The 22,527-nt window shown below is 33.0% G+C and overlaps 1 protein-coding gene across 1 annotated transcript in view; it reads right to left on the bottom strand.

Moving 5' to 3' along the window:
- Positions 1-22,527, bottom strand: part of LOC128172908 (uncharacterized) — a 79,364-nt gene that overhangs the window by 2,896 nt on the left and 53,941 nt on the right. Inside the window, exons 2-5 of the mRNA XM_052838644.1 lie at positions 4,506-4,627; positions 3,033-3,208; positions 1,969-2,035; positions 1,238-1,302 (exon numbers count right to left, since the gene is read on the bottom strand). Of these exons, the coding sequence (XP_052694604.1) occupies positions 1,238-1,302; positions 1,969-2,035; positions 3,033-3,208; positions 4,506-4,533 (336 nt within the window). The 5' untranslated portion in view covers positions 4,534-4,627. The remainder of the gene's footprint in view (positions 1-1,237; positions 1,303-1,968; positions 2,036-3,032; positions 3,209-4,505; positions 4,628-22,527) is intronic.

The following is a 22,527-nucleotide window of genomic DNA, read 5'->3' as shown; positions in this document are numbered from 1 at the left end:
TCATATATGGTTTTTAAAACGTAAAATATAAGGATTTTCTCCCTTGACTTATAATAAAATATACCCTGTAGCTAAACAATTAAATCATATCTTAAAACTTTAAGATCTGATGGTTAGTTTGTTGACCATCAAGCCAGATCCTAAAAAAAATTTCAAATTAAATTAAGGGTCTTCTACACTTTAATTATTATATAGTACATGTATATCACAAAATGGCTGTTTCAAATTATTGTGAAACCAAAATGGAGCGTCTACCTCTACTGTACTTTCAAATATTGACTAAGAGGTCCCAAGTTCAAATACTTCATGGACTTTTGTTTCTATGAAAAATTATACATTCTAAAAGTTGATTTTTTCCCAAACTACACCTTTTATTCTGTTTTTCAAATTAAGGTGGAATACCACACCTGGAAAAAGTCACTCAAATTAACAGGGAATTTTTTGATAATGAAAGATATAATAATAAATAAACTGTACAAATGTCAAATAAGCGAACAATTTGCAGTTTGGGGATAAAAAATGAATTTCTAAAATAATTATTCCAGTAAGTAACAACAAAAGCCCCTGCGGGATTTGAACTCGGGATGTACGGATCAAAAGTCCGACACTTTATCCACTCAGATATGGAGTAATTTACATGTTTCAGTCCATAAAATCATTTCAATAAAAGAAATGTCGTTTCGATCAGCGGTCAGCCATTTTGTGATGATGTGTTATTCCACCTTAAATGCAAGCTAAAATTAAATCCATTTCTTTAGGGAATTTAGAGTTTGGGCTTGCATGCGCAACTTTTCTCAAAGATGTGGAGGACCCACAGAACCATGTACTTGCTAGGTCAAGATTTTTTTCAGTTCTGAATTCTTATTAAGCAGGTTCTAAAAGAAATGTGTCTCTAAAAAATTCCCTATGAAATTCCCTATTCATTTAATTCACCTATTTGCCCTTGTTGTCAACAAGCAAAATGAAGATTGGGCAAATTCCAATGTGTCAAATTATGTCTTTTTAAGCACAACTGTGTCTAAGTGAATTATAAAGCCAAGGTGAAACCATATTTGCAAGTGTAGAAGGGCGAAAATAACATAGGATGAAAATTACCCTGCAAGCAGTACATACATGTACAGAAATACAAGCTGTTACTAAAATTAACATGAAACCTCTATGAAGCATTTTTGACAGGACATACATGTTTTCATGTACAGTAATACAAATTTACACTTGATCATCTAGCTCTTCATACCATCACTGTTTGTCCATCTTCAATCTTTGCCCTTTCACAGTACAATTGAAGTGTGACTTCTTCCGCTGAAACAAAAAATACAAAATGATGTTGATTCCACCAACCATGGGATTTATTGATAATTAAAAATAAACAATTTTTAGTAGAGTCCATGATGAACTACACATACAGTTAAAGTTAGAAATCACAAACATCAGTACAGTGAAAATTGTTTTCACAAAATTAATTTTCATAAAAAAAACAGTTAAACACTTAACTTATACAGGATTATTTTCGCCCCAATTTATTTTCGCCCTCATTCACTTGCAAACAATTTCATCCCACCTTGAATTTGCCCAGACAAAGTTATGAATAAACATGATGAAGAAAGACAGTTTGAGACTTAGGAATTCGCCCAGTCTTAAATTCGCCTGCTGACAACAAGAGCGGGGTGATAAAACAGGAGTGAATACTTCCCTGTATACAGTGGTTAAAATCTTGATTGAGATACTGTAAACCAATTATTATTCGCGTTCGAGAAATTTTCGCAAGGTTAGCAAGAGCCTTGTCGTTGCGAATATTTTTCGCTAACCAATCCTTTGTCTATAGTTTTTTTAAACAATACAGGTCTGGATAAGGCTTGGTCGCGAACATAAGTCATCGCGAACCAGTTTATCGGCAGTTGATCGAGAAATAAAGTCGCTGCGAATAAAAATTGGTTTACAGTATGCATAATCTTGATTGATATTTACCTTCTGCTAAGTTCTGGACTTTGTCATTCCATACACAGCCACTGTACTTCAGCCTTGGTCCAAGAACCTATTTTTAATGAATCTGATTTCATGAGTATGTTATCATTAAAAATATATAAGAGATTTAAGAGCAACCTATATTTGTTAATTTTTGTTCTGCAAACAATTAATTTATCTTTTTTTGCAAAGGAAAAATGAATAAACTGTCTACCAGGTATTTGTTCATTTAAACTTATCAATGCCAATTTCTTCAGTCTAAAAAAAAAATTAATATGACACACATATAAATCATGGTACCGGGTATTTAAAAATTGTTTACCGTAGTCTGTCCCAAGATATTTATGCAGCACATTTGGTCGTTTTTTAATAGAAATATACATACCCATGAAAGAAGTGCAATTTAATTCGATGAAAGGGAAAATTTCCACGATATCTTCATTGACACATTATCATTTTTCACTCAAAAAAATCACAGGATTGAAAATAGATTTCTTACTGAGATTTATAATGGGGAATGTTTACAACTTTTCTCGATTTGGAAGTCACTCAAAATACCTTTTGCAATTTCTCAACGTTATCGGGCTTACTGCAATACAAAATCCCCGTAGACATCACATTTTTTAGCATTGTATTGAAACCTGATAAGCTAACAGGGGTGTTTCAACTGAGAAGTCTTGGAAATTTTTCATACTTTTGAATGAACATTGATTGAAGACTGAGGTATTCTAATACAAAAATATCGAGTAATTAATCAAAATGTGAATCGAGGATATCTAGGGACAGAGTATATTAAGCATATCGCTTCATTACATTAATGTCAATAAAGCTTAGTATTTTTTAATAAATGCACACAGGTTTATATATCCATATCAAAAATTAATAACCGGTACATGTACTAATAATTCTACGCAAATTATTTATCTTCAATAAGGTCATCATTTCTGGCTACACAGGATATATATATATGATAAGTGATCGACCAATTTTCTATCCCAGTGAACATTTTAACATAGCAGCTATTTATTTTTTAATTGATCTTTATGAACTTTATGATAGAAATGTACTGTTTTAAAAAATTCCGTGGGGACTTCATAATGCTGCTCATTGGCCTTGTCAGTTTCTATGGCAACAGGGGAAGTACGTAGCCTCTGTATAAATTTCTTCTTGAAGAAGTGCTGTTTCTCGATATCCCCATCACATTTCAGTTTGTCTATCCATGCAGATAGGTTCAATCGAACACCTTAAATAAAAAAATATATATATTCATAACAAGAATATTTTTTGATAAACCAAAACTTAATTGTTATTCTTTGGCTACCATATTTTTGGTTTCAAAGTACACAGAAACATTTAATACACTTAATTTTGTGAAATGAAAATCATATCTCACCCCCCCCCCCCTTCACCATTTTAATTTCATTAATGATTATTAAAAAATTGCAAACTTAATTAGCTTATCCCACAAGGGACTAGTAGAGAAGAAAAGAATGTGTAAAGAAATTAGAATTTTTTTTGTAGTAATATTAACTTTTTGCATGTCATAAACATTTCTTAAGAACATAATCAATTTTTTTTTAATCTGATCAGCATAAATACAGTTATGCAATGAACTGCCAGGAATGTACATATTAAGAAATTTGCAATACAAAGTTTTGCAAAACAAAAACATAATGAAAGAAGAGAAAACATAACTCTATCTGACTGGCACAGAAGTTTCAGCAAATGAAGAGTAAATAATCCAACATGTTAAAAAAGAGGAATTAAATCCCCAAAGAGGAAAGTGTACTATTACATGTATGTTAACTTTGGAGCATGACACATGCAGGCCTTGTTTTCAAAATGAAAGAATTACGAGCTAACTGTATTTTGCTTAATACATAACTCTACGACTGACACTAAAATTTTGGTTGATCATTAGAAATGCATTTACTAAAAGTTGTAATCAATAAAAAAGAGAAAGAAAATTTGACCAAAATCGAGACCATTCGTGACCAAAGTACACATGAAGAAATAAAGTGTTTCATTTGGAAAGTCCAGAACACCACGCCCTGGTAACCCTACCTATGGAAACATCAGCCATATTAGTGTTACATTCATACTCAAATAGTGAAGTTGTTATCAAAATGAGACCCTCTAGCAAGTAACAATCATCGCCCCTTCCTTAAAAAAATACATGTATCATAAAAAAATACAAAAAAAAAAAAAAAAAAATAAGTAAAAAAAAAAAAAATCAGATTCATTACGTTTACCACCAAAAAATAGACTATTGACCCTTAACACCCCCCCCCCCCCCCCCCAAGAAAAAAAATATTAACAGTGAAAATACTATAGGAAATTTGATAAAGCATTGAGATTGCTGATCAGAAGAGGAAGATACAAAATTAAAACATTCAAGAAGCTGATCATATATTATCAGAGACATAAATAATGTTATTTATGTCTCTGATATTATTAACATTATTGCATGTAAATAAATTAATAACACGTGTGGAGGAAATTCGAAACGTAAACAGTGTAACCATATGCATTATTCTTACCTTGTCGCAATGTTTCATCGTCAGACATCACGGCTATTAAAGTTTCTACTTTTTAAGTTTTATGCTATCAAACAGCCTGGTAGATAAAATAAAACTACCGAAACACCGGTCAAAGTCCATTAGGTCACATACCACTATTTTTACCCCGTGCTCATTGACCACGCAAGTAGTTCCATTCTAAAAATGTATGTATTATTTCAAAAATTCCTAGGGGTACTAAATGGTCGAATTTGGTTCCTTTAATGGCATGGATGGAAAGAAGAAGGTTTGAAAAAAAATACAGACAGGAAATTTTTTAGAAAAATTATCTTTACAGGCGCAATAGAAAGGGTGTAAAGAGGCCAATGTTTACACAAATTCCAAAGTGAAAGTGAATTTTTCATGGTAGGGGTTATTTTAGGGGCCATATCTCAGTCCCCTCTCGATTGATTTTCCTGTAGTTTGGATATGCTGTTGGACTAGTGTCATTCTATAGGTATGCTGTATTTGAACTCATTTGAGCCGGTGGAATTTTTTATATGATTTATTTTTGTATAAAGGAATAAGAAGGGAAAATAATTGTGGTCTGTGTCCTATCAGGTCAAAGGTCAAAATCCACGTTTATCAACTTAAGTCTAATTTTTCGTTATTTTTCAAACAATTAGGATGAATAATGACATTTTGTGGGGTTCTTTTTCAATTTTGGCAGATAATATGAAAAAATAACGGTAAAAATTGTGTGAAATGGATTTGAACGGGGTGTGAACAGCATGGTGTCATCAATGAGTCAAACAGGGGACGTAAGTACTTGCAAAATGTCTAAAAACACTTTCTAATGTTAACTTTACTTATCACCCAAATCATAAAAGAATTGGTCGATTTGTCATTAAGTTATAAAGCCTTAAATATACCCCCCCCCTCTCCCTCTCTCTCTATCTCTCTCTCTCTCTCTCTCTCTCTCTCTCTCTCTCTCTCTCTCTCTCTCTCTCTCTCATATTAATCATATTACATGTAAAAGTATATATATATTTCCTTTAATATTATTTTGATTAAATCATAAGGAGGAAAGTAGGGCTTATGTTACTTTATGATTCCTTTCAATGATGACATGTTTCACTGCCTAGCAGATTGCATGACAGGACATACAAGCTGGTAAAAATGGTAAAGGGGCACCTGCTACCCCCCCCCCCCCCCCCCCAGTTAACACCATTTTGACAGAGAAATAATGAAGAAAACAACAAATGGTAAGTTGATTTTATACATTTATTCATATTTTTCTTACAATTTAACAATTGAAATCTGATGGTGAGTAGGCATCACAACATTTTCCTCAGTACTTTAGAATACTAGTATGTAAACCTTCATGTATAGATATTTATATGAGACATATACATTTTACTAGTTAGAAATAGTCATTTTAGCATCTAAATTATCAATGCCTTGCAAACTTTTATTTAAATTACTGCTCTAAAGTCTTATTATGTCAGTTTTTTCCCCTCTTTGTGTCCTAGAAATGTAACTACCAACAAATGTAGCATGTGTATGAGTTTGGTTGCTGGCATTGAACAGTGATTGCCCAAGATATATGAGGTCTGCTAGAAGCTTTACTACTTGTATTACTGTAGTAATATCTTTTTGGCACTCTCATCATTAATTTGAGTCTTGGTCATCATAGTTCATGGTAACATACCAGACATTTTCACCTCTAAATGCACAATGTATGTAGAAACCCATGACTTTGAATGGTGAATCCTCGCTACAAAAGGTATGAACTCCTCAAGATTAATCACACCAGATAATGCTGAAAGAAGGTGATGGACTTGTAATTTCTAAAATAGTTTCTCGTTAATGTTTGTAAGAAATCCCTACTTTGGATTTTAATGTGTAGAGTTATCTCCCTTTGTTTTAAGAGTACAGTTTTCATGAACCAAGGCTCTTTATGAATTAGGGTACATTTAAGTAATTTATTCAGTGTATATGTAATGAATGGACAAATAGAATTCATTCTAAATTCTTCTAAATTGTTAGTTTTGTTTCAAAAGGCATTTTATGCCTATCCATATCAGCCCTGTGTACTCTGAGTTAATCTACTTTGGTCAGCAAGTGCCATTTCCTGAAAATGTGTGAATGGTTCTATGTGATTATCTGCTTAATGTAAACGGATTAGCCACTGTATATTTATCAAAATACCTGATTTCTATAGCAAACTTAATGCAGAATTTTTTCAATATTTTTTCAAGCTCATAGCATGTGATTAAATGTTTCATTTTTGGCATTTTCTGAAAAATTTAGCCATATTTGGGGTATTTTTTTCAAAAATTTCCAAAAAATAGTTCCAGGTGTAAAAGAATTAAATGATCATTAGCATCATCATGTAGACATGTTAGGTTAATGACTGTAATAGATTAATGAAACTTTTGACAAGTAATTAATGTTAAATGTAGCTCTTGAAATTTGAATATTGTGTGTAACGTGCTAGATTTTGCATGTTATTTCAGCCTTCCTGGACCAGATTTCAAAGGCCTATAACTCTGATGCAGAATACACAATTCCCGCCAAATTTCACAGGGAGGTGTATTATGGGTATAAGTGTCTACCTACCAAGTTTCATCAAAATCAAAGAAAAATTGTGTAATTATTAGGTCACATACCACTATTTTTACCCCGTGCTCATTGACCACGCAAGTAGTTCCATTCTAAAAATGTATGTATTATTTCAAAAATTCCTAGGGGTACTAAATGGTCGAATTTGGTTCCTTTAATGGCATGGATGGAAAGAAGAAGGTTTGAAAAAAAATACAGACAGGAAATTTTTTAGAAAAATTATCTTTACAGGCGCAATAGAAAGGGTGTAAAGAGGCCAATGTTTACACAAATTCCAAAGTGAAAGTGAATTTTTCATGGTAGGGGTTATTTTAGGGGCCATATCTCAGTCCCCTCTCGATTGATTTTCCTGTAGTTTGGATATGCTGTTGGACTAGTGTCATTCTATAGGTATGCTGTATTTGAACTCATTTGAGCCGGTGGAATTTTTTATATGATTTATTTTTGTATAAAGGAATAAGAAGGGAAAATAATTGTGGTCTGTGTCCTATCAGGTCAAAGGTCAAAATCCACGTTTATCAACTTAAGTCTAATTTTTCGTTATTTTTCAAACAATTAGGATGAATAATGACATTTTGTGGGGTTCTTTTTCAATTTTGGCAGATAATATGAAAAAATAACGGTAAAAATTGTGTGAAATGGATTTGAACGGGGTGTGAACAGCATGGTGTCATCAATGAGTCAAACAGGGGACGTAAGTACTTGCAAAATGTCTAAAAACACTTTCTAATGTTAACTTTACTTATCACCCAAATCATAAAAGAATTGGTCGATTTGTCATTAAGTTATAAAGCCTTAAATATACCCCCCCCCTCTCCCTCTCTCTCTCTCTCTCTCTCTCTCTCTCTCTCTCTCTCTCTCTCTCTCTCTCTCTCTCATATTAATCATATTACATGTAAAAGTATATATATATTTCCTTTAATATTATTTTGATTAAATCATAAGGAGGAAAGTAGGGCTTATGTTACTTTATGATTCCTTTCAATGATGACATGTTTCACTGCCTAGCAGATTGCATGACAGGACATACAAGCTGGTAAAAATGGTAAAGGGGCACCTGCTACCCCCCCCCCCCCCCCCCAGTTAACACCATTTTGACAGAGAAATAATGAAGAAAACAACAAATGGTAAGTTGATTTTATACATTTATTCATATTTTTCTTACAATTTAACAATTGAAATCTGATGGTGAGTAGGCATCACAACATTTTCCTCAGTACTTTAGAATACTAGTATGTAAACCTTCATGTATAGATATTTATATGAGACATATACATTTTACTAGTTAGAAATAGTCATTTTAGCATCTAAATTATCAATGCCTTGCAAACTTTTATTTAAATTACTGCTCTAAAGTCTTATTATGTCAGTTTTTTCCCCTCTTTGTGTCCTAGAAATGTAACTACCAACAAATGTAGCATGTGTATGAGTTTGGTTGCTGGCATTGAACAGTGATTGCCCAAGATATATGAGGTCTGCTAGAAGCTTTACTACTTGTATTACTGTAGTAATATCTTTTTGGCACTCTCATCATTAATTTGAGTCTTGGTCATCATAGTTCATGGTAACATACCAGACATTTTCACCTCTAAATGCACAATGTATGTAGAAACCCATGACTTTGAATGGTGAATCCTCGCTACAAAAGGTATGAACTCCTCAAGATTAATCACACCAGATAATGCTGAAAGAAGGTGATGGACTTGTAATTTCTAAAATAGTTTCTCGTTAATGTTTGTAAGAAATCCCTACTTTGGATTTTAATGTGTAGAGTTATCTCCCTTTGTTTTAAGAGTACAGTTTTCATGAACCAAGGCTCTTTATGAATTAGGGTACATTTAAGTAATTTATTCAGTGTATATGTAATGAATGGACAAATAGAATTCATTCTAAATTCTTCTAAATTGTTAGTTTTGTTTCAAAAGGCATTTTATGCCTATCCATATCAGCCCTGTGTACTCTGAGTTAATCTACTTTGGTCAGCAAGTGCCATTTCCTGAAAATGTGTGAATGGTTCTATGTGATTATCTGCTTAATGTAAACGGATTAGCCACTGTATATTTATCAAAATACCTGATTTCTATAGCAAACTTAATGCAGAATTTTTTCAATATTTTTTCAAGCTCATAGCATGTGATTAAATGTTTCATTTTTGGCATTTTCTGAAAAATTTAGCCATATTTGGGGTATTTTTTTCAAAAATTTCCAAAAAATAGTTCCAGGTGTAAAAGAATTAAATGATCATTAGCATCATCATGTAGACATGTTAGGTTAATGACTGTAATAGATTAATGAAACTTTTGACAAGTAATTAATGTTAAATGTAGCTCTTGAAATTTGAATATTGTGTGTAACGTGCTAGATTTTGCATGTTATTTCAGCCTTCCTGGACCAGATTTCAAAGGCCTATAACTCTGATGCAGAATACACAATTCCCGCCAAATTTCACAGGGAGGTGTATTATGGGTATAAGTGTCTACCTACCAAGTTTCATCAAAATCAAAGAAAAATTGTGTAATTATTAGGTCACATACCACTATTTTTACCCCGTGCTCATTGACCACGCAAGTAGTTCCATTCTAAAAATGTATGTATTATTTCAAAAATTCCTAGGGGTACTAAATGGTCGAATTTGGTTCCTTTAATGGCATGGATGGAAAGAAGAAGGTTTGAAAAAAAATACAGACAGGAAATTTTTTAGAAAAATTATCTTTACAGGCGCAATAGAAAGGGTGTAAAGAGGCCAATGTTTACACAAATTCCAAAGTGAAAGTGAATTTTTCATGGTAGGGGTTATTTTAGGGGCCATATCTCAGTCCCCTCTCGATTGATTTTCCTGTAGTTTGGATATGCTGTTGGACTAGTGTCATTCTATAGGTATGCTGTATTTGAACTCATTTGAGCCGGTGGAATTTTTTATATGATTTATTTTTGTATAAAGGAATAAGAAGGGAAAATAATTGTGGTCTGTGTCCTATCAGGTCAAAGGTCAAAATCCACGTTTATCAACTTAAGTCTAATTTTTCGTTATTTTTCAAACAATTAGGATGAATAATGACATTTTGTGGGGTTCTTTTTCAATTTTGGCAGATAATATGAAAAAATAACGGTAAAAATTGTGTGAAATGGATTTGAACGGGGTGTGAACAGCATGGTGTCATCAATGAGTCAAACAGGGGACGTAAGTACTTGCAAAATGTCTAAAAACACTTTCTAATGTTAACTTTACTTATCACCCAAATCATAAAAGAATTGGTCGATTTGTCATTAAGTTATAAAGCCTTAAATATACCCCCCCCCTCTCCCTCTCTCTCTATCTCTCTCTCTCTCTCTCTCTCTCTCTCTCTCTCTCTCTCTCTCTCTCTCTCTCTCTCATATTAATCATATTACATGTAAAAGTATATATATATTTCCTTTAATATTATTTTGATTAAATCATAAGGAGGAAAGTAGGGCTTATGTTACTTTATGATTCCTTTCAATGATGACATGTTTCACTGCCTAGCAGATTGCATGACAGGACATACAAGCTGGTAAAAATGGTAAAGGGGCACCTGCTACCCCCCCCCCCCCCCCCCAGTTAACACCATTTTGACAGAGAAATAATGAAGAAAACAACAAATGGTAAGTTGATTTTATACATTTATTCATATTTTTCTTACAATTTAACAATTGAAATCTGATGGTGAGTAGGCATCACAACATTTTCCTCAGTACTTTAGAATACTAGTATGTAAACCTTCATGTATAGATATTTATATGAGACATATACATTTTACTAGTTAGAAATAGTCATTTTAGCATCTAAATTATCAATGCCTTGCAAACTTTTATTTAAATTACTGCTCTAAAGTCTTATTATGTCAGTTTTTTCCCCTCTTTGTGTCCTAGAAATGTAACTACCAACAAATGTAGCATGTGTATGAGTTTGGTTGCTGGCATTGAACAGTGATTGCCCAAGATATATGAGGTCTGCTAGAAGCTTTACTACTTGTATTACTGTAGTAATATCTTTTTGGCACTCTCATCATTAATTTGAGTCTTGGTCATCATAGTTCATGGTAACATACCAGACATTTTCACCTCTAAATGCACAATGTATGTAGAAACCCATGACTTTGAATGGTGAATCCTCGCTACAAAAGGTATGAACTCCTCAAGATTAATCACACCAGATAATGCTGAAAGAAGGTGATGGACTTGTAATTTCTAAAATAGTTTCTCGTTAATGTTTGTAAGAAATCCCTACTTTGGATTTTAATGTGTAGAGTTATCTCCCTTTGTTTTAAGAGTACAGTTTTCATGAACCAAGGCTCTTTATGAATTAGGGTACATTTAAGTAATTTATTCAGTGTATATGTAATGAATGGACAAATAGAATTCATTCTAAATTCTTCTAAATTGTTAGTTTTGTTTCAAAAGGCATTTTATGCCTATCCATATCAGCCCTGTGTACTCTGAGTTAATCTACTTTGGTCAGCAAGTGCCATTTCCTGAAAATGTGTGAATGGTTCTATGTGATTATCTGCTTAATGTAAACGGATTAGCCACTGTATATTTATCAAAATACCTGATTTCTATAGCAAACTTAATGCAGAATTTTTTCAATATTTTTTCAAGCTCATAGCATGTGATTAAATGTTTCATTTTTGGCATTTTCTGAAAAATTTAGCCATATTTGGGGTATTTTTTTCAAAAATTTCCAAAAAATAGTTCCAGGTGTAAAAGAATTAAATGATCATTAGCATCATCATGTAGACATGTTAGGTTAATGACTGTAATAGATTAATGAAACTTTTGACAAGTAATTAATGTTAAATGTAGCTCTTGAAATTTGAATATTGTGTGTAACGTGCTAGATTTTGCATGTTATTTCAGCCTTCCTGGACCAGATTTCAAAGGCCTATAACTCTGATGCAGAATACACAATTCCCGCCAAATTTCACAGGGAGGTGTATTATGGGTATAAGTGTCTACCTACCAAGTTTCATCAAAATCAAAGAAAAATTGTGTAATTATTAGGTCACATACCACTATTTTTACCCCGTGCTCATTGACCACGCAAGTAGTTCCATTCTAAAAATGTATGTATTATTTCAAAAATTCCTAGGGGTACTAAATGGTCGAATTTGGTTCCTTTAATGGCATGGATGGAAAGAAGAAGGTTTGAAAAAAAATACAGACAGGAAATTTTTTAGAAAAATTATCTTTACAGGCGCAATAGAAAGGGTGTAAAGAGGCCAATGTTTACACAAATTCCAAAGTGAAAGTGAATTTTTCATGGTAGGGGTTATTTTAGGGGCCATATCTCAGTCCCCTCTCGATTGATTTTCCTGTAGTTTGGATATGCTGTTGGACTAGTGTCATTCTATAGGTATGCTGTATTTGAACTCATTTGAGCCGGTGGAATTTTTTATATGATTTATTTTTGTATAAAGGAATAAGAAGGGAAAATAATTGTGGTCTGTGTCCTATCAGGTCAAAGGTCAAAATCCACGTTTATCAACTTAAGTCTAATTTTTCGTTATTTTTCAAACAATTAGGATGAATAATGACATTTTGTGGGGTTCTTTTTCAATTTTGGCAGATAATATGAAAAAATAACGGTAAAAATTGTGTGAAATGGATTTGAACGGGGTGTGAACAGCATGGTGTCATCAATGAGTCAAACAGGGGACGTAAGTACTTGCAAAATGTCTAAAAACACTTTCTAATGTTAACTTTACTTATCACCCAAATCATAAAAGAATTGGTCGATTTGTCATTAAGTTATAAAGCCTTAAATATACCCCCCCCCTCTCCCTCTCTCTCTATCTCTCTCTCTCTCTCTCTCTCTCTCTCTCTCTCTCTCTCTCTCTCTCTCTCTCATATTAATCATATTACATGTAAAAGTATATATATATTTCCTTTAATATTATTTTGATTAAATCATAAGGAGGAAAGTAGGGCTTATGTTACTTTATGATTCCTTTCAATGATGACATGTTTCACTGCCTAGCAGATTGCATGACAGGACATACAAGCTGGTAAAAATGGTAAAGGGGCACCTGCTACCCCCCCCCCCCCCCCCCCCCCAGTTAACACCATTTTGACAGAGAAATAATGAAGAAAACAACAAATGGTAAGTTGATTTTATACATTTATTCATATTTTTCTTACAATTTAACAATTGAAATCTGATGGTGAGTAGGCATCACAACATTTTCCTCAGTACTTTAGAATACTAGTATGTAAACCTTCATGTATAGATATTTATATGAGACATATACATTTTACTAGTTAGAAATAGTCATTTTAGCATCTAAATTATCAATGCCTTGCAAACTTTTATTTAAATTACTGCTCTAAAGTCTTATTATGTCAGTTTTTTCCCCTCTTTGTGTCCTAGAAATGTAACTACCAACAAATGTAGCATGTGTATGAGTTTGGTTGCTGGCATTGAACAGTGATTGCCCAAGATATATGAGGTCTGCTAGAAGCTTTACTACTTGTATTACTGTAGTAATATCTTTTTGGCACTCTCATCATTAATTTGAGTCTTGGTCATCATAGTTCATGGTAACATACCAGACATTTTCACCTCTAAATGCACAATGTATGTAGAAACCCATGACTTTGAATGGTGAATCCTCGCTACAAAAGGTATGAACTCCTCAAGATTAATCACACCAGATAATGCTGAAAGAAGGTGATGGACTTGTAATTTCTAAAATAGTTTCTCGTTAATGTTTGTAAGAAATCCCTACTTTGGATTTTAATGTGTAGAGTTATCTCCCTTTGTTTTAAGAGTACAGTTTTCATGAACCAAGGCTCTTTATGAATTAGGGTACATTTAAGTAATTTATTCAGTGTATATGTAATGAATGGACAAATAGAATTCATTCTAAATTCTTCTAAATTGTTAGTTTTGTTTCAAAAGGCATTTTATGCCTATCCATATCAGCCCTGTGTACTCTGAGTTAATCTACTTTGGTCAGCAAGTGCCATTTCCTGAAAATGTGTGAATGGTTCTATGTGATTATCTGCTTAATGTAAACGGATTAGCCACTGTATATTTATCAAAATACCTGATTTCTATAGCAAACTTAATGCAGAATTTTTTCAATATTTTTTCAAGCTCATAGCATGTGATTAAATGTTTCATTTTTGGCATTTTCTGAAAAATTTAGCCATATTTGGGGTATTTTTTTCAAAAATTTCCAAAAAATAGTTCCAGGTGTAAAAGAATTAAATGATCATTAGCATCATCATGTAGACATGTTAGGTTAATGACTGTAATAGATTAATGAAACTTTTGACAAGTAATTAATGTTAAATGTAGCTCTTGAAATTTGAATATTGTGTGTAACGTGCTAGATTTTGCATGTTATTTCAGCCTTCCTGGACCAGATTTCAAAGGCCTATAACTCTGATGCAGAATACACAATTCCCGCCAAATTTCACAGGGAGGTGTATTATGGGTATAAGTGTCTACCTACCAAGTTTCATCAAAATCAAAGAAAAATTGTGTAATTATTAGGTCACATACCACTATTTTTACCCCGTGCTCATTGACCACGCAAGTAGTTCCATTCTAAAAATGTATGTATTATTTCAAAAATTCCTAGGGGTACTAAATGGTCGAATTTGGTTCCTTTAATGGCATGGATGGAAAGAAGAAGGTTTGAAAAAAAATACAGACAGGAAATTTTTTAGAAAAATTATCTTTACAGGCGCAATAGAAAGGGTGTAAAGAGGCCAATGTTTACACAAATTCCAAAGTGAAAGTGAATTTTTCATGGTAGGGGTTATTTTAGGGGCCATATCTCAGTCCCCTCTCGATTGATTTTCCTGTAGTTTGGATATGCTGTTGGACTAGTGTCATTCTATAGGTATGCTGTATTTGAACTCATTTGAGCCGGTGGAATTTTTTATATGATTTATTTTTGTATAAAGGAATAAGAAGGGAAAATAATTGTGGTCTGTGTCCTATCAGGTCAAAGGTCAAAATCCACGTTTATCAACTTAAGTCTAATTTTTCGTTATTTTTCAAACAATTAGGATGAATAATGACATTTTGTGGGGTTCTTTTTCAATTTTGGCAGATAATATGAAAAAATAACGGTAAAAATTGTGTGAAATGGATTTGAACGGGGTGTGAACAGCATGGTGTCATCAATGAGTCAAACAGGGGACGTAAGTACTTGCAAAATGTCTAAAAACACTTTCTAATGTTAACTTTACTTATCACCCAAATCATAAAAGAATTGGTCGATTTGTCATTAAGTTATAAAGCCTTAAATATACCCCCCCCCCCTCTCCCTCTCTCTCTATCTCTCTCTCTCTCTCTCCTCTCTCTCTCTCTCTCTCTCTCTCTCTCTCATATTAATCATATTACATGTAAAAGTATATATATATTTCCTTTAATATTATTTTGATTAAATCATAAGGAGGAAAGTAGGGCTTATGTTACTTTATGATTCCTTTCAATGATGACATGTTTCACTGCCTAGCAGATTGCATGACAGGACATACAAGCTGGTAAAAATGGTAAAGGGGCACCTGCTACCCCCCCCCCCCCCCCCCAGTTAACACCATTTTGACAGAGAAATAATGAAGAAAACAACAAATGGTAAGTTGATTTTATACATTTATTCATATTTTTCTTACAATTTAACAATTGAAATCTGATGGTGAGTAGGCATCACAACATTTTCCTCAGTACTTTAGAATACTAGTATGTAAACCTTCATGTATAGATATTTATATGAGACATATACATTTTACTAGTTAGAAATAGTCATTTTAGCATCTAAATTATCAATGCCTTGCAAACTTTTATTTAAATTACTGCTCTAAAGTCTTATTATGTCAGTTTTTTCCCCTCTTTGTGTCCTAGAAATGTAACTACCAACAAATGTAGCATGTGTATGAGTTTGGTTGCTGGCATTGAACAGTGATTGCCCAAGATATATGAGGTCTGCTAGAAGCTTTACTACTTGTATTACTGTAGTAATATCTTTTTGGCACTCTCATCATTAATTTGAGTCTTGGTCATCATAGTTCATGGTAACATACCAGACATTTTCACCTCTAAATGCACAATGTATGTAGAAACCCATGACTTTGAATGGTGAATCCTCGCTACAAAAGGTATGAACTCCTCAAGATTAATCACACCAGATAATGCTGAAAGAAGGTGATGGACTTGTAATTTCTAAAATAGTTTCTCGTTAATGTTTGTAAGAAATCCCTACTTTGGATTTTAATGTGTAGAGTTATCTCCCTTTGTTTTAAGAGTACAGTTTTCATGAACCAAGGCTCTTTATGAATTAGGGTACATTTAAGTAATTTATTCAGTGTATATGTAATGAATGGACAAATAGAATTCATTCTAAATTCTTCTAAATTGTTAGTTTTGTTTCAAAAGGCATTTTATGCCTATCCATATCAGCCCTGTGTACTCTGAGTTAATCTACTTTGGTCAGCAAGTGCCATTTCCTGAAAATGTGTGAATGGTTCTATGTGATTATCTGCTTAATGTAAACGGATTAGCCACTGTATATTTATCAAAATACCTGATTTCTATAGCAAACTTAATGCAGAATTTTTTCAATATTTTTTCAAGCTCATAGCATGTGATTAAATGTTTCATTTTTGGCATTTTCTGAAAAATTTAGCCATATTTGGGGTATTTTTTTCAAAAATTTCCAAAAAATAGTTCCAGGTGTAAAAGAATTAAATGATCATTAGCATCATCATGTAGACATGTTAGGTTAATGACTGTAATAGATTAATGAAACTTTTGACAAGTAATTAATGTTAAATGTAGCTCTTGAAATTTGAATATTGTGTGTAACGTGCTAGATTTTGCATGTTATTTCAGCCTTCCTGGACCAGATTTCAAAGGCCTATAACTCTGATGCAGAATACACAATTCCGCCAAATTTCACAGGGAGGTGTATTATGGGTATAAGTGTCTACCTACCAAGTTTCATCAAAATCAAAGAAAAATTGTGTAATTATTAGGTCACATACCACTATTTTTACCCCGTGCTCATTGACCACGCAAGTAGTTCCATTCTAAAAATGTATGTATTATTTCAAAAATTCCTAGGGGTACTAAATGGTCGAATTTGGTTCCTTTAATGGCATGGATGGAAAGAAGAAGGTTTGAAAAAAAATACAGACAGGAAATTTTTTAGAAAAATTATCTTTACAGGCGCAATAGAAAGGGTGTAAAGAGGCCAATGTTTACACAAATTCCAAAGTGAAAGTGAATTTTTCATGGTAGGGGTTATTTTAGGGGCCATATCTCAGTCCCCTCTCGATTGATTTTCCTGTAGTTTGGATATGCTGTTGGACTAGTGTCATTCTATAGGTATGCTGTATTTGAACTCATTTGAGCCGGTGGAATTTTTTATATGATTTATTTTTGTATAAAGGAATAAGAAGGGAAAATAATTGTGGTCTGTGTCCTATCAGGTCAAAGGTCAAAATCCACGTTTATCAACTTAAGTCTAATTTTTCGTTATTTTTCAAACAATTAGGATGAATAATGACATTTTGTGGGGTTCTTTTTCAATTTTGGCAGATAATATGAAAAAATAACGGTAAAAATTGTGTGAAATGGATTTGAACGGGGTGTGAACAGCATGGTGTCATCAATGAGTCAAACAGGGGACGTAAGTACTTGCAAAATGTCTAAAAACACTTTCTAATGTTAACTTTACTTATCACCCAAATCATAAAAGAATTGGTCGATTTGTCATTAAGTTATAAAGCCTTAAATATACCCCCCCCCCTCTCCCTCTCTCTCTATCTCTCTCTCTCTCTCTCTCTCTCTCTCTCTCTCTCTCTCTCTCTCTCTCTCTCATATTAATCATATTACATGTAAAAGTATATATATATTTCCTTTAATATTATTTTGATTAAATCATAAGGAGGAAAGTAGGGCTTATGTTACTTTATGATTCCTTTCAATGATGACATGTTTCACTGCCTAGCAGATTGCATGACAGGACATACAAGCTGGTAAAAATGGTAAAGGGGCACCTGCTACCCCCCCCCCCCCCCCCAGTTAACACCATTTTGACAGAGAAATAATGAAGAAAACAACAAATGGTAAGTTGATTTTATACATTTATTCATATTTTTCTTACAATTTAACAATTGAAATCTGATGGTGAGTAGGCATCACAACATTTTCCTCAGTACTTTAGAATACTAGTATGTAAACCTTCATGTATAGATATTTATATGAGACATATACATTTTACTAGTTAGAAATAGTCATTTTAGCATCTAAATTATCAATGCCTTGCAAACTTTTATTTAAATTACTGCTCTAAAGTCTTATTATGTCAGTTTTTTTCCCCTCTTTGTGTCCTAGAAATGTAACTACCAACAAATGTAGCATGTGTATGAGTTTGGTTGCTGGCATTGAACAGTGATTGCCCAAGATATATGAGGTCTGCTAGAAGCTTTACTACTTGTATTACTGTAGTAATATCTTTTTGGCACTCTCATCATTAATTTGAGTCTTGGTCATCATAGTTCATGGTAACATACCAGACATTTTCACCTCTAAATGCACAATGTATGTAGAAACCCATGACTTTGAATGGTGAATCCTCGCTACAAAAGGTATGAACTCCTCAAGATTAATCACAACCAGATAATGCTGAAAGAAGGTGATGGACTTGTAATTTCTAAAATAGTTTCTCGTTAATGTTTGTAAGAAATCCCTACTTTGGATTTTAATGTGTAGAGTTATCTCCCTTTGTTTTAAGAGTACAGTTTTCATGAACCAAGGCTCTTTATGAATTAGGGTACATTTAAGTAATTTATTCAGTGTATATGTAATGAATGGACAAATAGAATTCATTCTAAATTCTTCTAAATTGTTAGTTTTGTTTCAAAAGGCATTTTATGCCTATCCATATCAGCCCTGTGTACTCTGAGTTAATCTACTTTGGTCAGCAAGTGCCATTTCCTGAAAATGTGTGAATGGTTCTATGTGATTATCTGCTTAATGTAAACGGATTAGCCACTGTATATTTATCAAAATACCTGATTTCTATAGCAAACTTAATGCAGAATTTTTTCAATATTTTTTCAAGCTCATAGCATGTGATTAAATGTTTCATTTTTGGCATTTTCTGAAAAATTTAGCCATATTTGGGGTATTTTTTTCAAAAATTTCCAAAAAATAGTTCCAGGTGTAAAAGAATTAAATGATCATTAGCATCATCATGTAGACATGATAGGTTAATGACTGTAATAGATTAATGAAACTTTTGACAAGTAATTAATGTTAAATGTAGCTCTTGAAATTTGAATATTGTGTGTAACGTGCTAGATTTTGCATGTTATTTCAGCCTTCCTGGACCAGATTTCAAAGGCCTATAACTCTGATGCAGAATACACAATTCCCGCCAAATTTCACAGGGAGGTGTATTATGGGTATAAGTGTCTACCTACCAAGTTTCATCAAAATCAAAGAAAAATTGTGTAATTATTAGGTCACATACCACTATTTTTACCCCGTGCTCATTGACCACGCAAGTAGTTCCATTCTAAAAATGTATGTATTATTTCAAAAATTCCTAGGGGTACTAAATGTGTCGAATTTGGTTCCTTTAATGGCATGGATGGAAAGAAGAAGGTTTGAAAAAAAAATACAGACAGGGAAATTTTTAGAAAAATTATCTTTACAGGCGCAATAGAAAGGGTGTAAAGAGGCCAATGTTTACACAAATTCCAAAGTGAAAGTGAATTTTTCATGGTAGGGGTTATTTTAGGGGCCATATCTCAGTCCCCTCTCGATTGATTTTCCTGTAGTTTGATATGCTGTTGGACTAGTGTCATTCTATAGGTATGCTGTATTTGAACTCATTTGAGCCGGTGGAATTTTTTATATGATTTATTTTTGTATAAAGGAATAAGAAGGGAAAATAATTGGTGGTCTGTGTCCTATCAGGTCAAAGGTCAAAATCCACGTTTATCAACTTAAGTCTAATTTTTCGTTATTTTTCAAACAATTAGGATGAATAATGACATTTTGTGGGGTTCTTTTTCAATTTTGGCAGATAATATGAAAAAATAACGGTAAAAATTGTGTGAAATGGATTTGAACGGGGTGTGACAGCATGGTGTCATCAATGAGTCAAACAGGGGACGTAAGTACTTGCAAAATGTCTAAAAACACTTTCTAATGTTAACTTTACTTATCACCCAAATCATAAAAGAATTGGTCGATTTGTCATTAAGTTATAAAGCCTTAAATATACCCCCCCCTCTCCCTCTCTCTCTATCTCTCTCTCTCTCTCTCTCTCTCTCTCTCTCTCTCTCTCTCTCTCATATTAATCATATTACATGTAAAAGTATATATATATTTCCTTTAATATTATTTTGATTAAATCATAAGGAGGAAAGTAGGGCTTATGTTACTTTATGATTCCTTTCAATGATGACATGTTTCACTGCCTAGCAGATTGCATGACAGGACATACAAGCTGGTATAAAATGGTAAAGGGGCACCTGCTACCCCCCCCCCCCCCCCCAGTTAACACCATTTGACAGAGAAATAATGAAGAAAACAACAAATGGTAAGTTGATTTTATACATTATTCATATTTTTCTTACAATTTAACAATTGAAATCTGATGGTGAGTAGGCCATCACAACATTTTCCTCAGTACTTTAGAATACTAGTATGTAAACCTTCATGTATAGATATTTATATGAGACATATACATTTTACTAGTTAGAAAATAGTCATTTTAGCATCTAAATTATCAATGCCTTGCAAACTTTTATTTAAATTACTGCTCTAAAGTCTTATTATGTCAGTTTTTTCCCCTCTTTGTGTCCTAGAAATGTAACTACCAACAAATGTAGCATGTGTATGAGTTTGGTTGCTGGCATTGAACAGTGATTGCCCAAGATATATGAGGTCTGCTAGAAGCTTTACTACTTGTATTACTGTAGTAATATCTTTTTGGCACTCTCATCCATTAATTTGAGTCTTGGTCATCATAGTTCATGGTAACATACCAGACATTTTCACCTCTAAATGCACAATGTATGTAGAAACCCATGACTTTGAATGGTGAATCCTCGCTACAAAAGGTATGAACTCCTCAAGATTAATCACACCAGATAATGCTGAAAGAAGGTGATGGACTTGTAATTTCTAAAATAGTTTCTCGTTAATGTTTGTAAGAAATCCCTACTTTGGATTTTAATGTGTAGAGTTATCTCCCTTTGTTTTAAGAGTACAGTTTTCATGAACCAAGGGCTCTTTATGAATTAGGGTACATTTAAGTATTTATTCAGTGTATATGTAATGAATGGACAAATAGAATTCATTCTAAAATTCTTCTAAATTGTTAGTTATGTTTCAAAAGGCATTTTATGCCTATCCATATCAGCCCTGTGTACTCTGAGTTAATCTACTTTGGTCAGCAAGTGCCATTTCCTGAAAATGTGTGAATGGTTCTATGTGATTATCTGCTTAATGTAAACGGATTAGCCACTGTATATTTATCAAAATACCTGATTTCTATAGCAAACTTAATGCAGAATTTTTTCAATATTTTTTCAAGCTCATAGCAATGTGATTAAATGTTTCATTTTTGGCATTTTCTGAAAAATTTAGCCATATTTGGGGTATTTTTTTCAAAAATTTCCAAAAATAGTTCCAGGTGTAAAAGAATTAAATGATCATTAGCATCATCATGTAGACATGTTAGGTTAATGACTGTAATAGATTAATGAAACTTTTGACAAGTAATTAATGTTAAATGTAGCTCTTGAAATTTGAATATTGTGTGTAACGTGCTAGATTTTGCATGTTATTTCAGCCTTCCTGGACCAGATTTCAAAGGCCTATAACTCTGATGCAGAATACACAATTCCCGCCAAATTTCACAGGGAGGTGTATTATGGGTATAAGTGTCTACCTACCAAGTTTTCCATCAAAATCAAAGAAAAATTGTGTAATTATTAGGTCACATACCACTATTTTTACCCCGTGCTCATTGACCACGCAAGTAGTTCCATTCTAAAAATGTATGTATTATTTCAAAAATTCCTAGGGGTACTAAATGGTCGAATTTGGTTCCTTTAATGGCATGGATGGAAAGAAGAAGGTTTGAAAAAAAATACAGACAGGAAATTTTTTAGAAAAATTATCTTTACAGGCGCAATAGAAAAGGGTGTAAAGAGGCCAATGTTTACACAAATCCAAAGTGAAAGTGAATTATTCATGGTAGGGGTTATTTTAGGGCCATATCTCAGTCCCCTCTCGATTGATTTTCCTGTAGTTTGGATATGCTGTTGGACTAGTGTCATTCTATAGGTATGCTGTATTTGAACTCATTTTGAGCCGTGGAATTTTTTATATGATTTATTTTTGTATAAAGGAATAAGAAGGGAAAATAATTGTGGTCTGTGT

The sequence above is a fragment of the Crassostrea angulata genome, chromosome 2, assembly GCF_025612915.1.
Source record: "Crassostrea angulata isolate pt1a10 chromosome 2, ASM2561291v2, whole genome shotgun sequence".
NCBI classification, from domain to species: Eukaryota; Metazoa; Mollusca; class Bivalvia; order Ostreida; family Ostreidae; genus Magallana; species Magallana angulata.
Note: the sequence above shows the minus strand (reverse complement) of the source record. Positions and strands in the feature narration are given on the sequence as shown.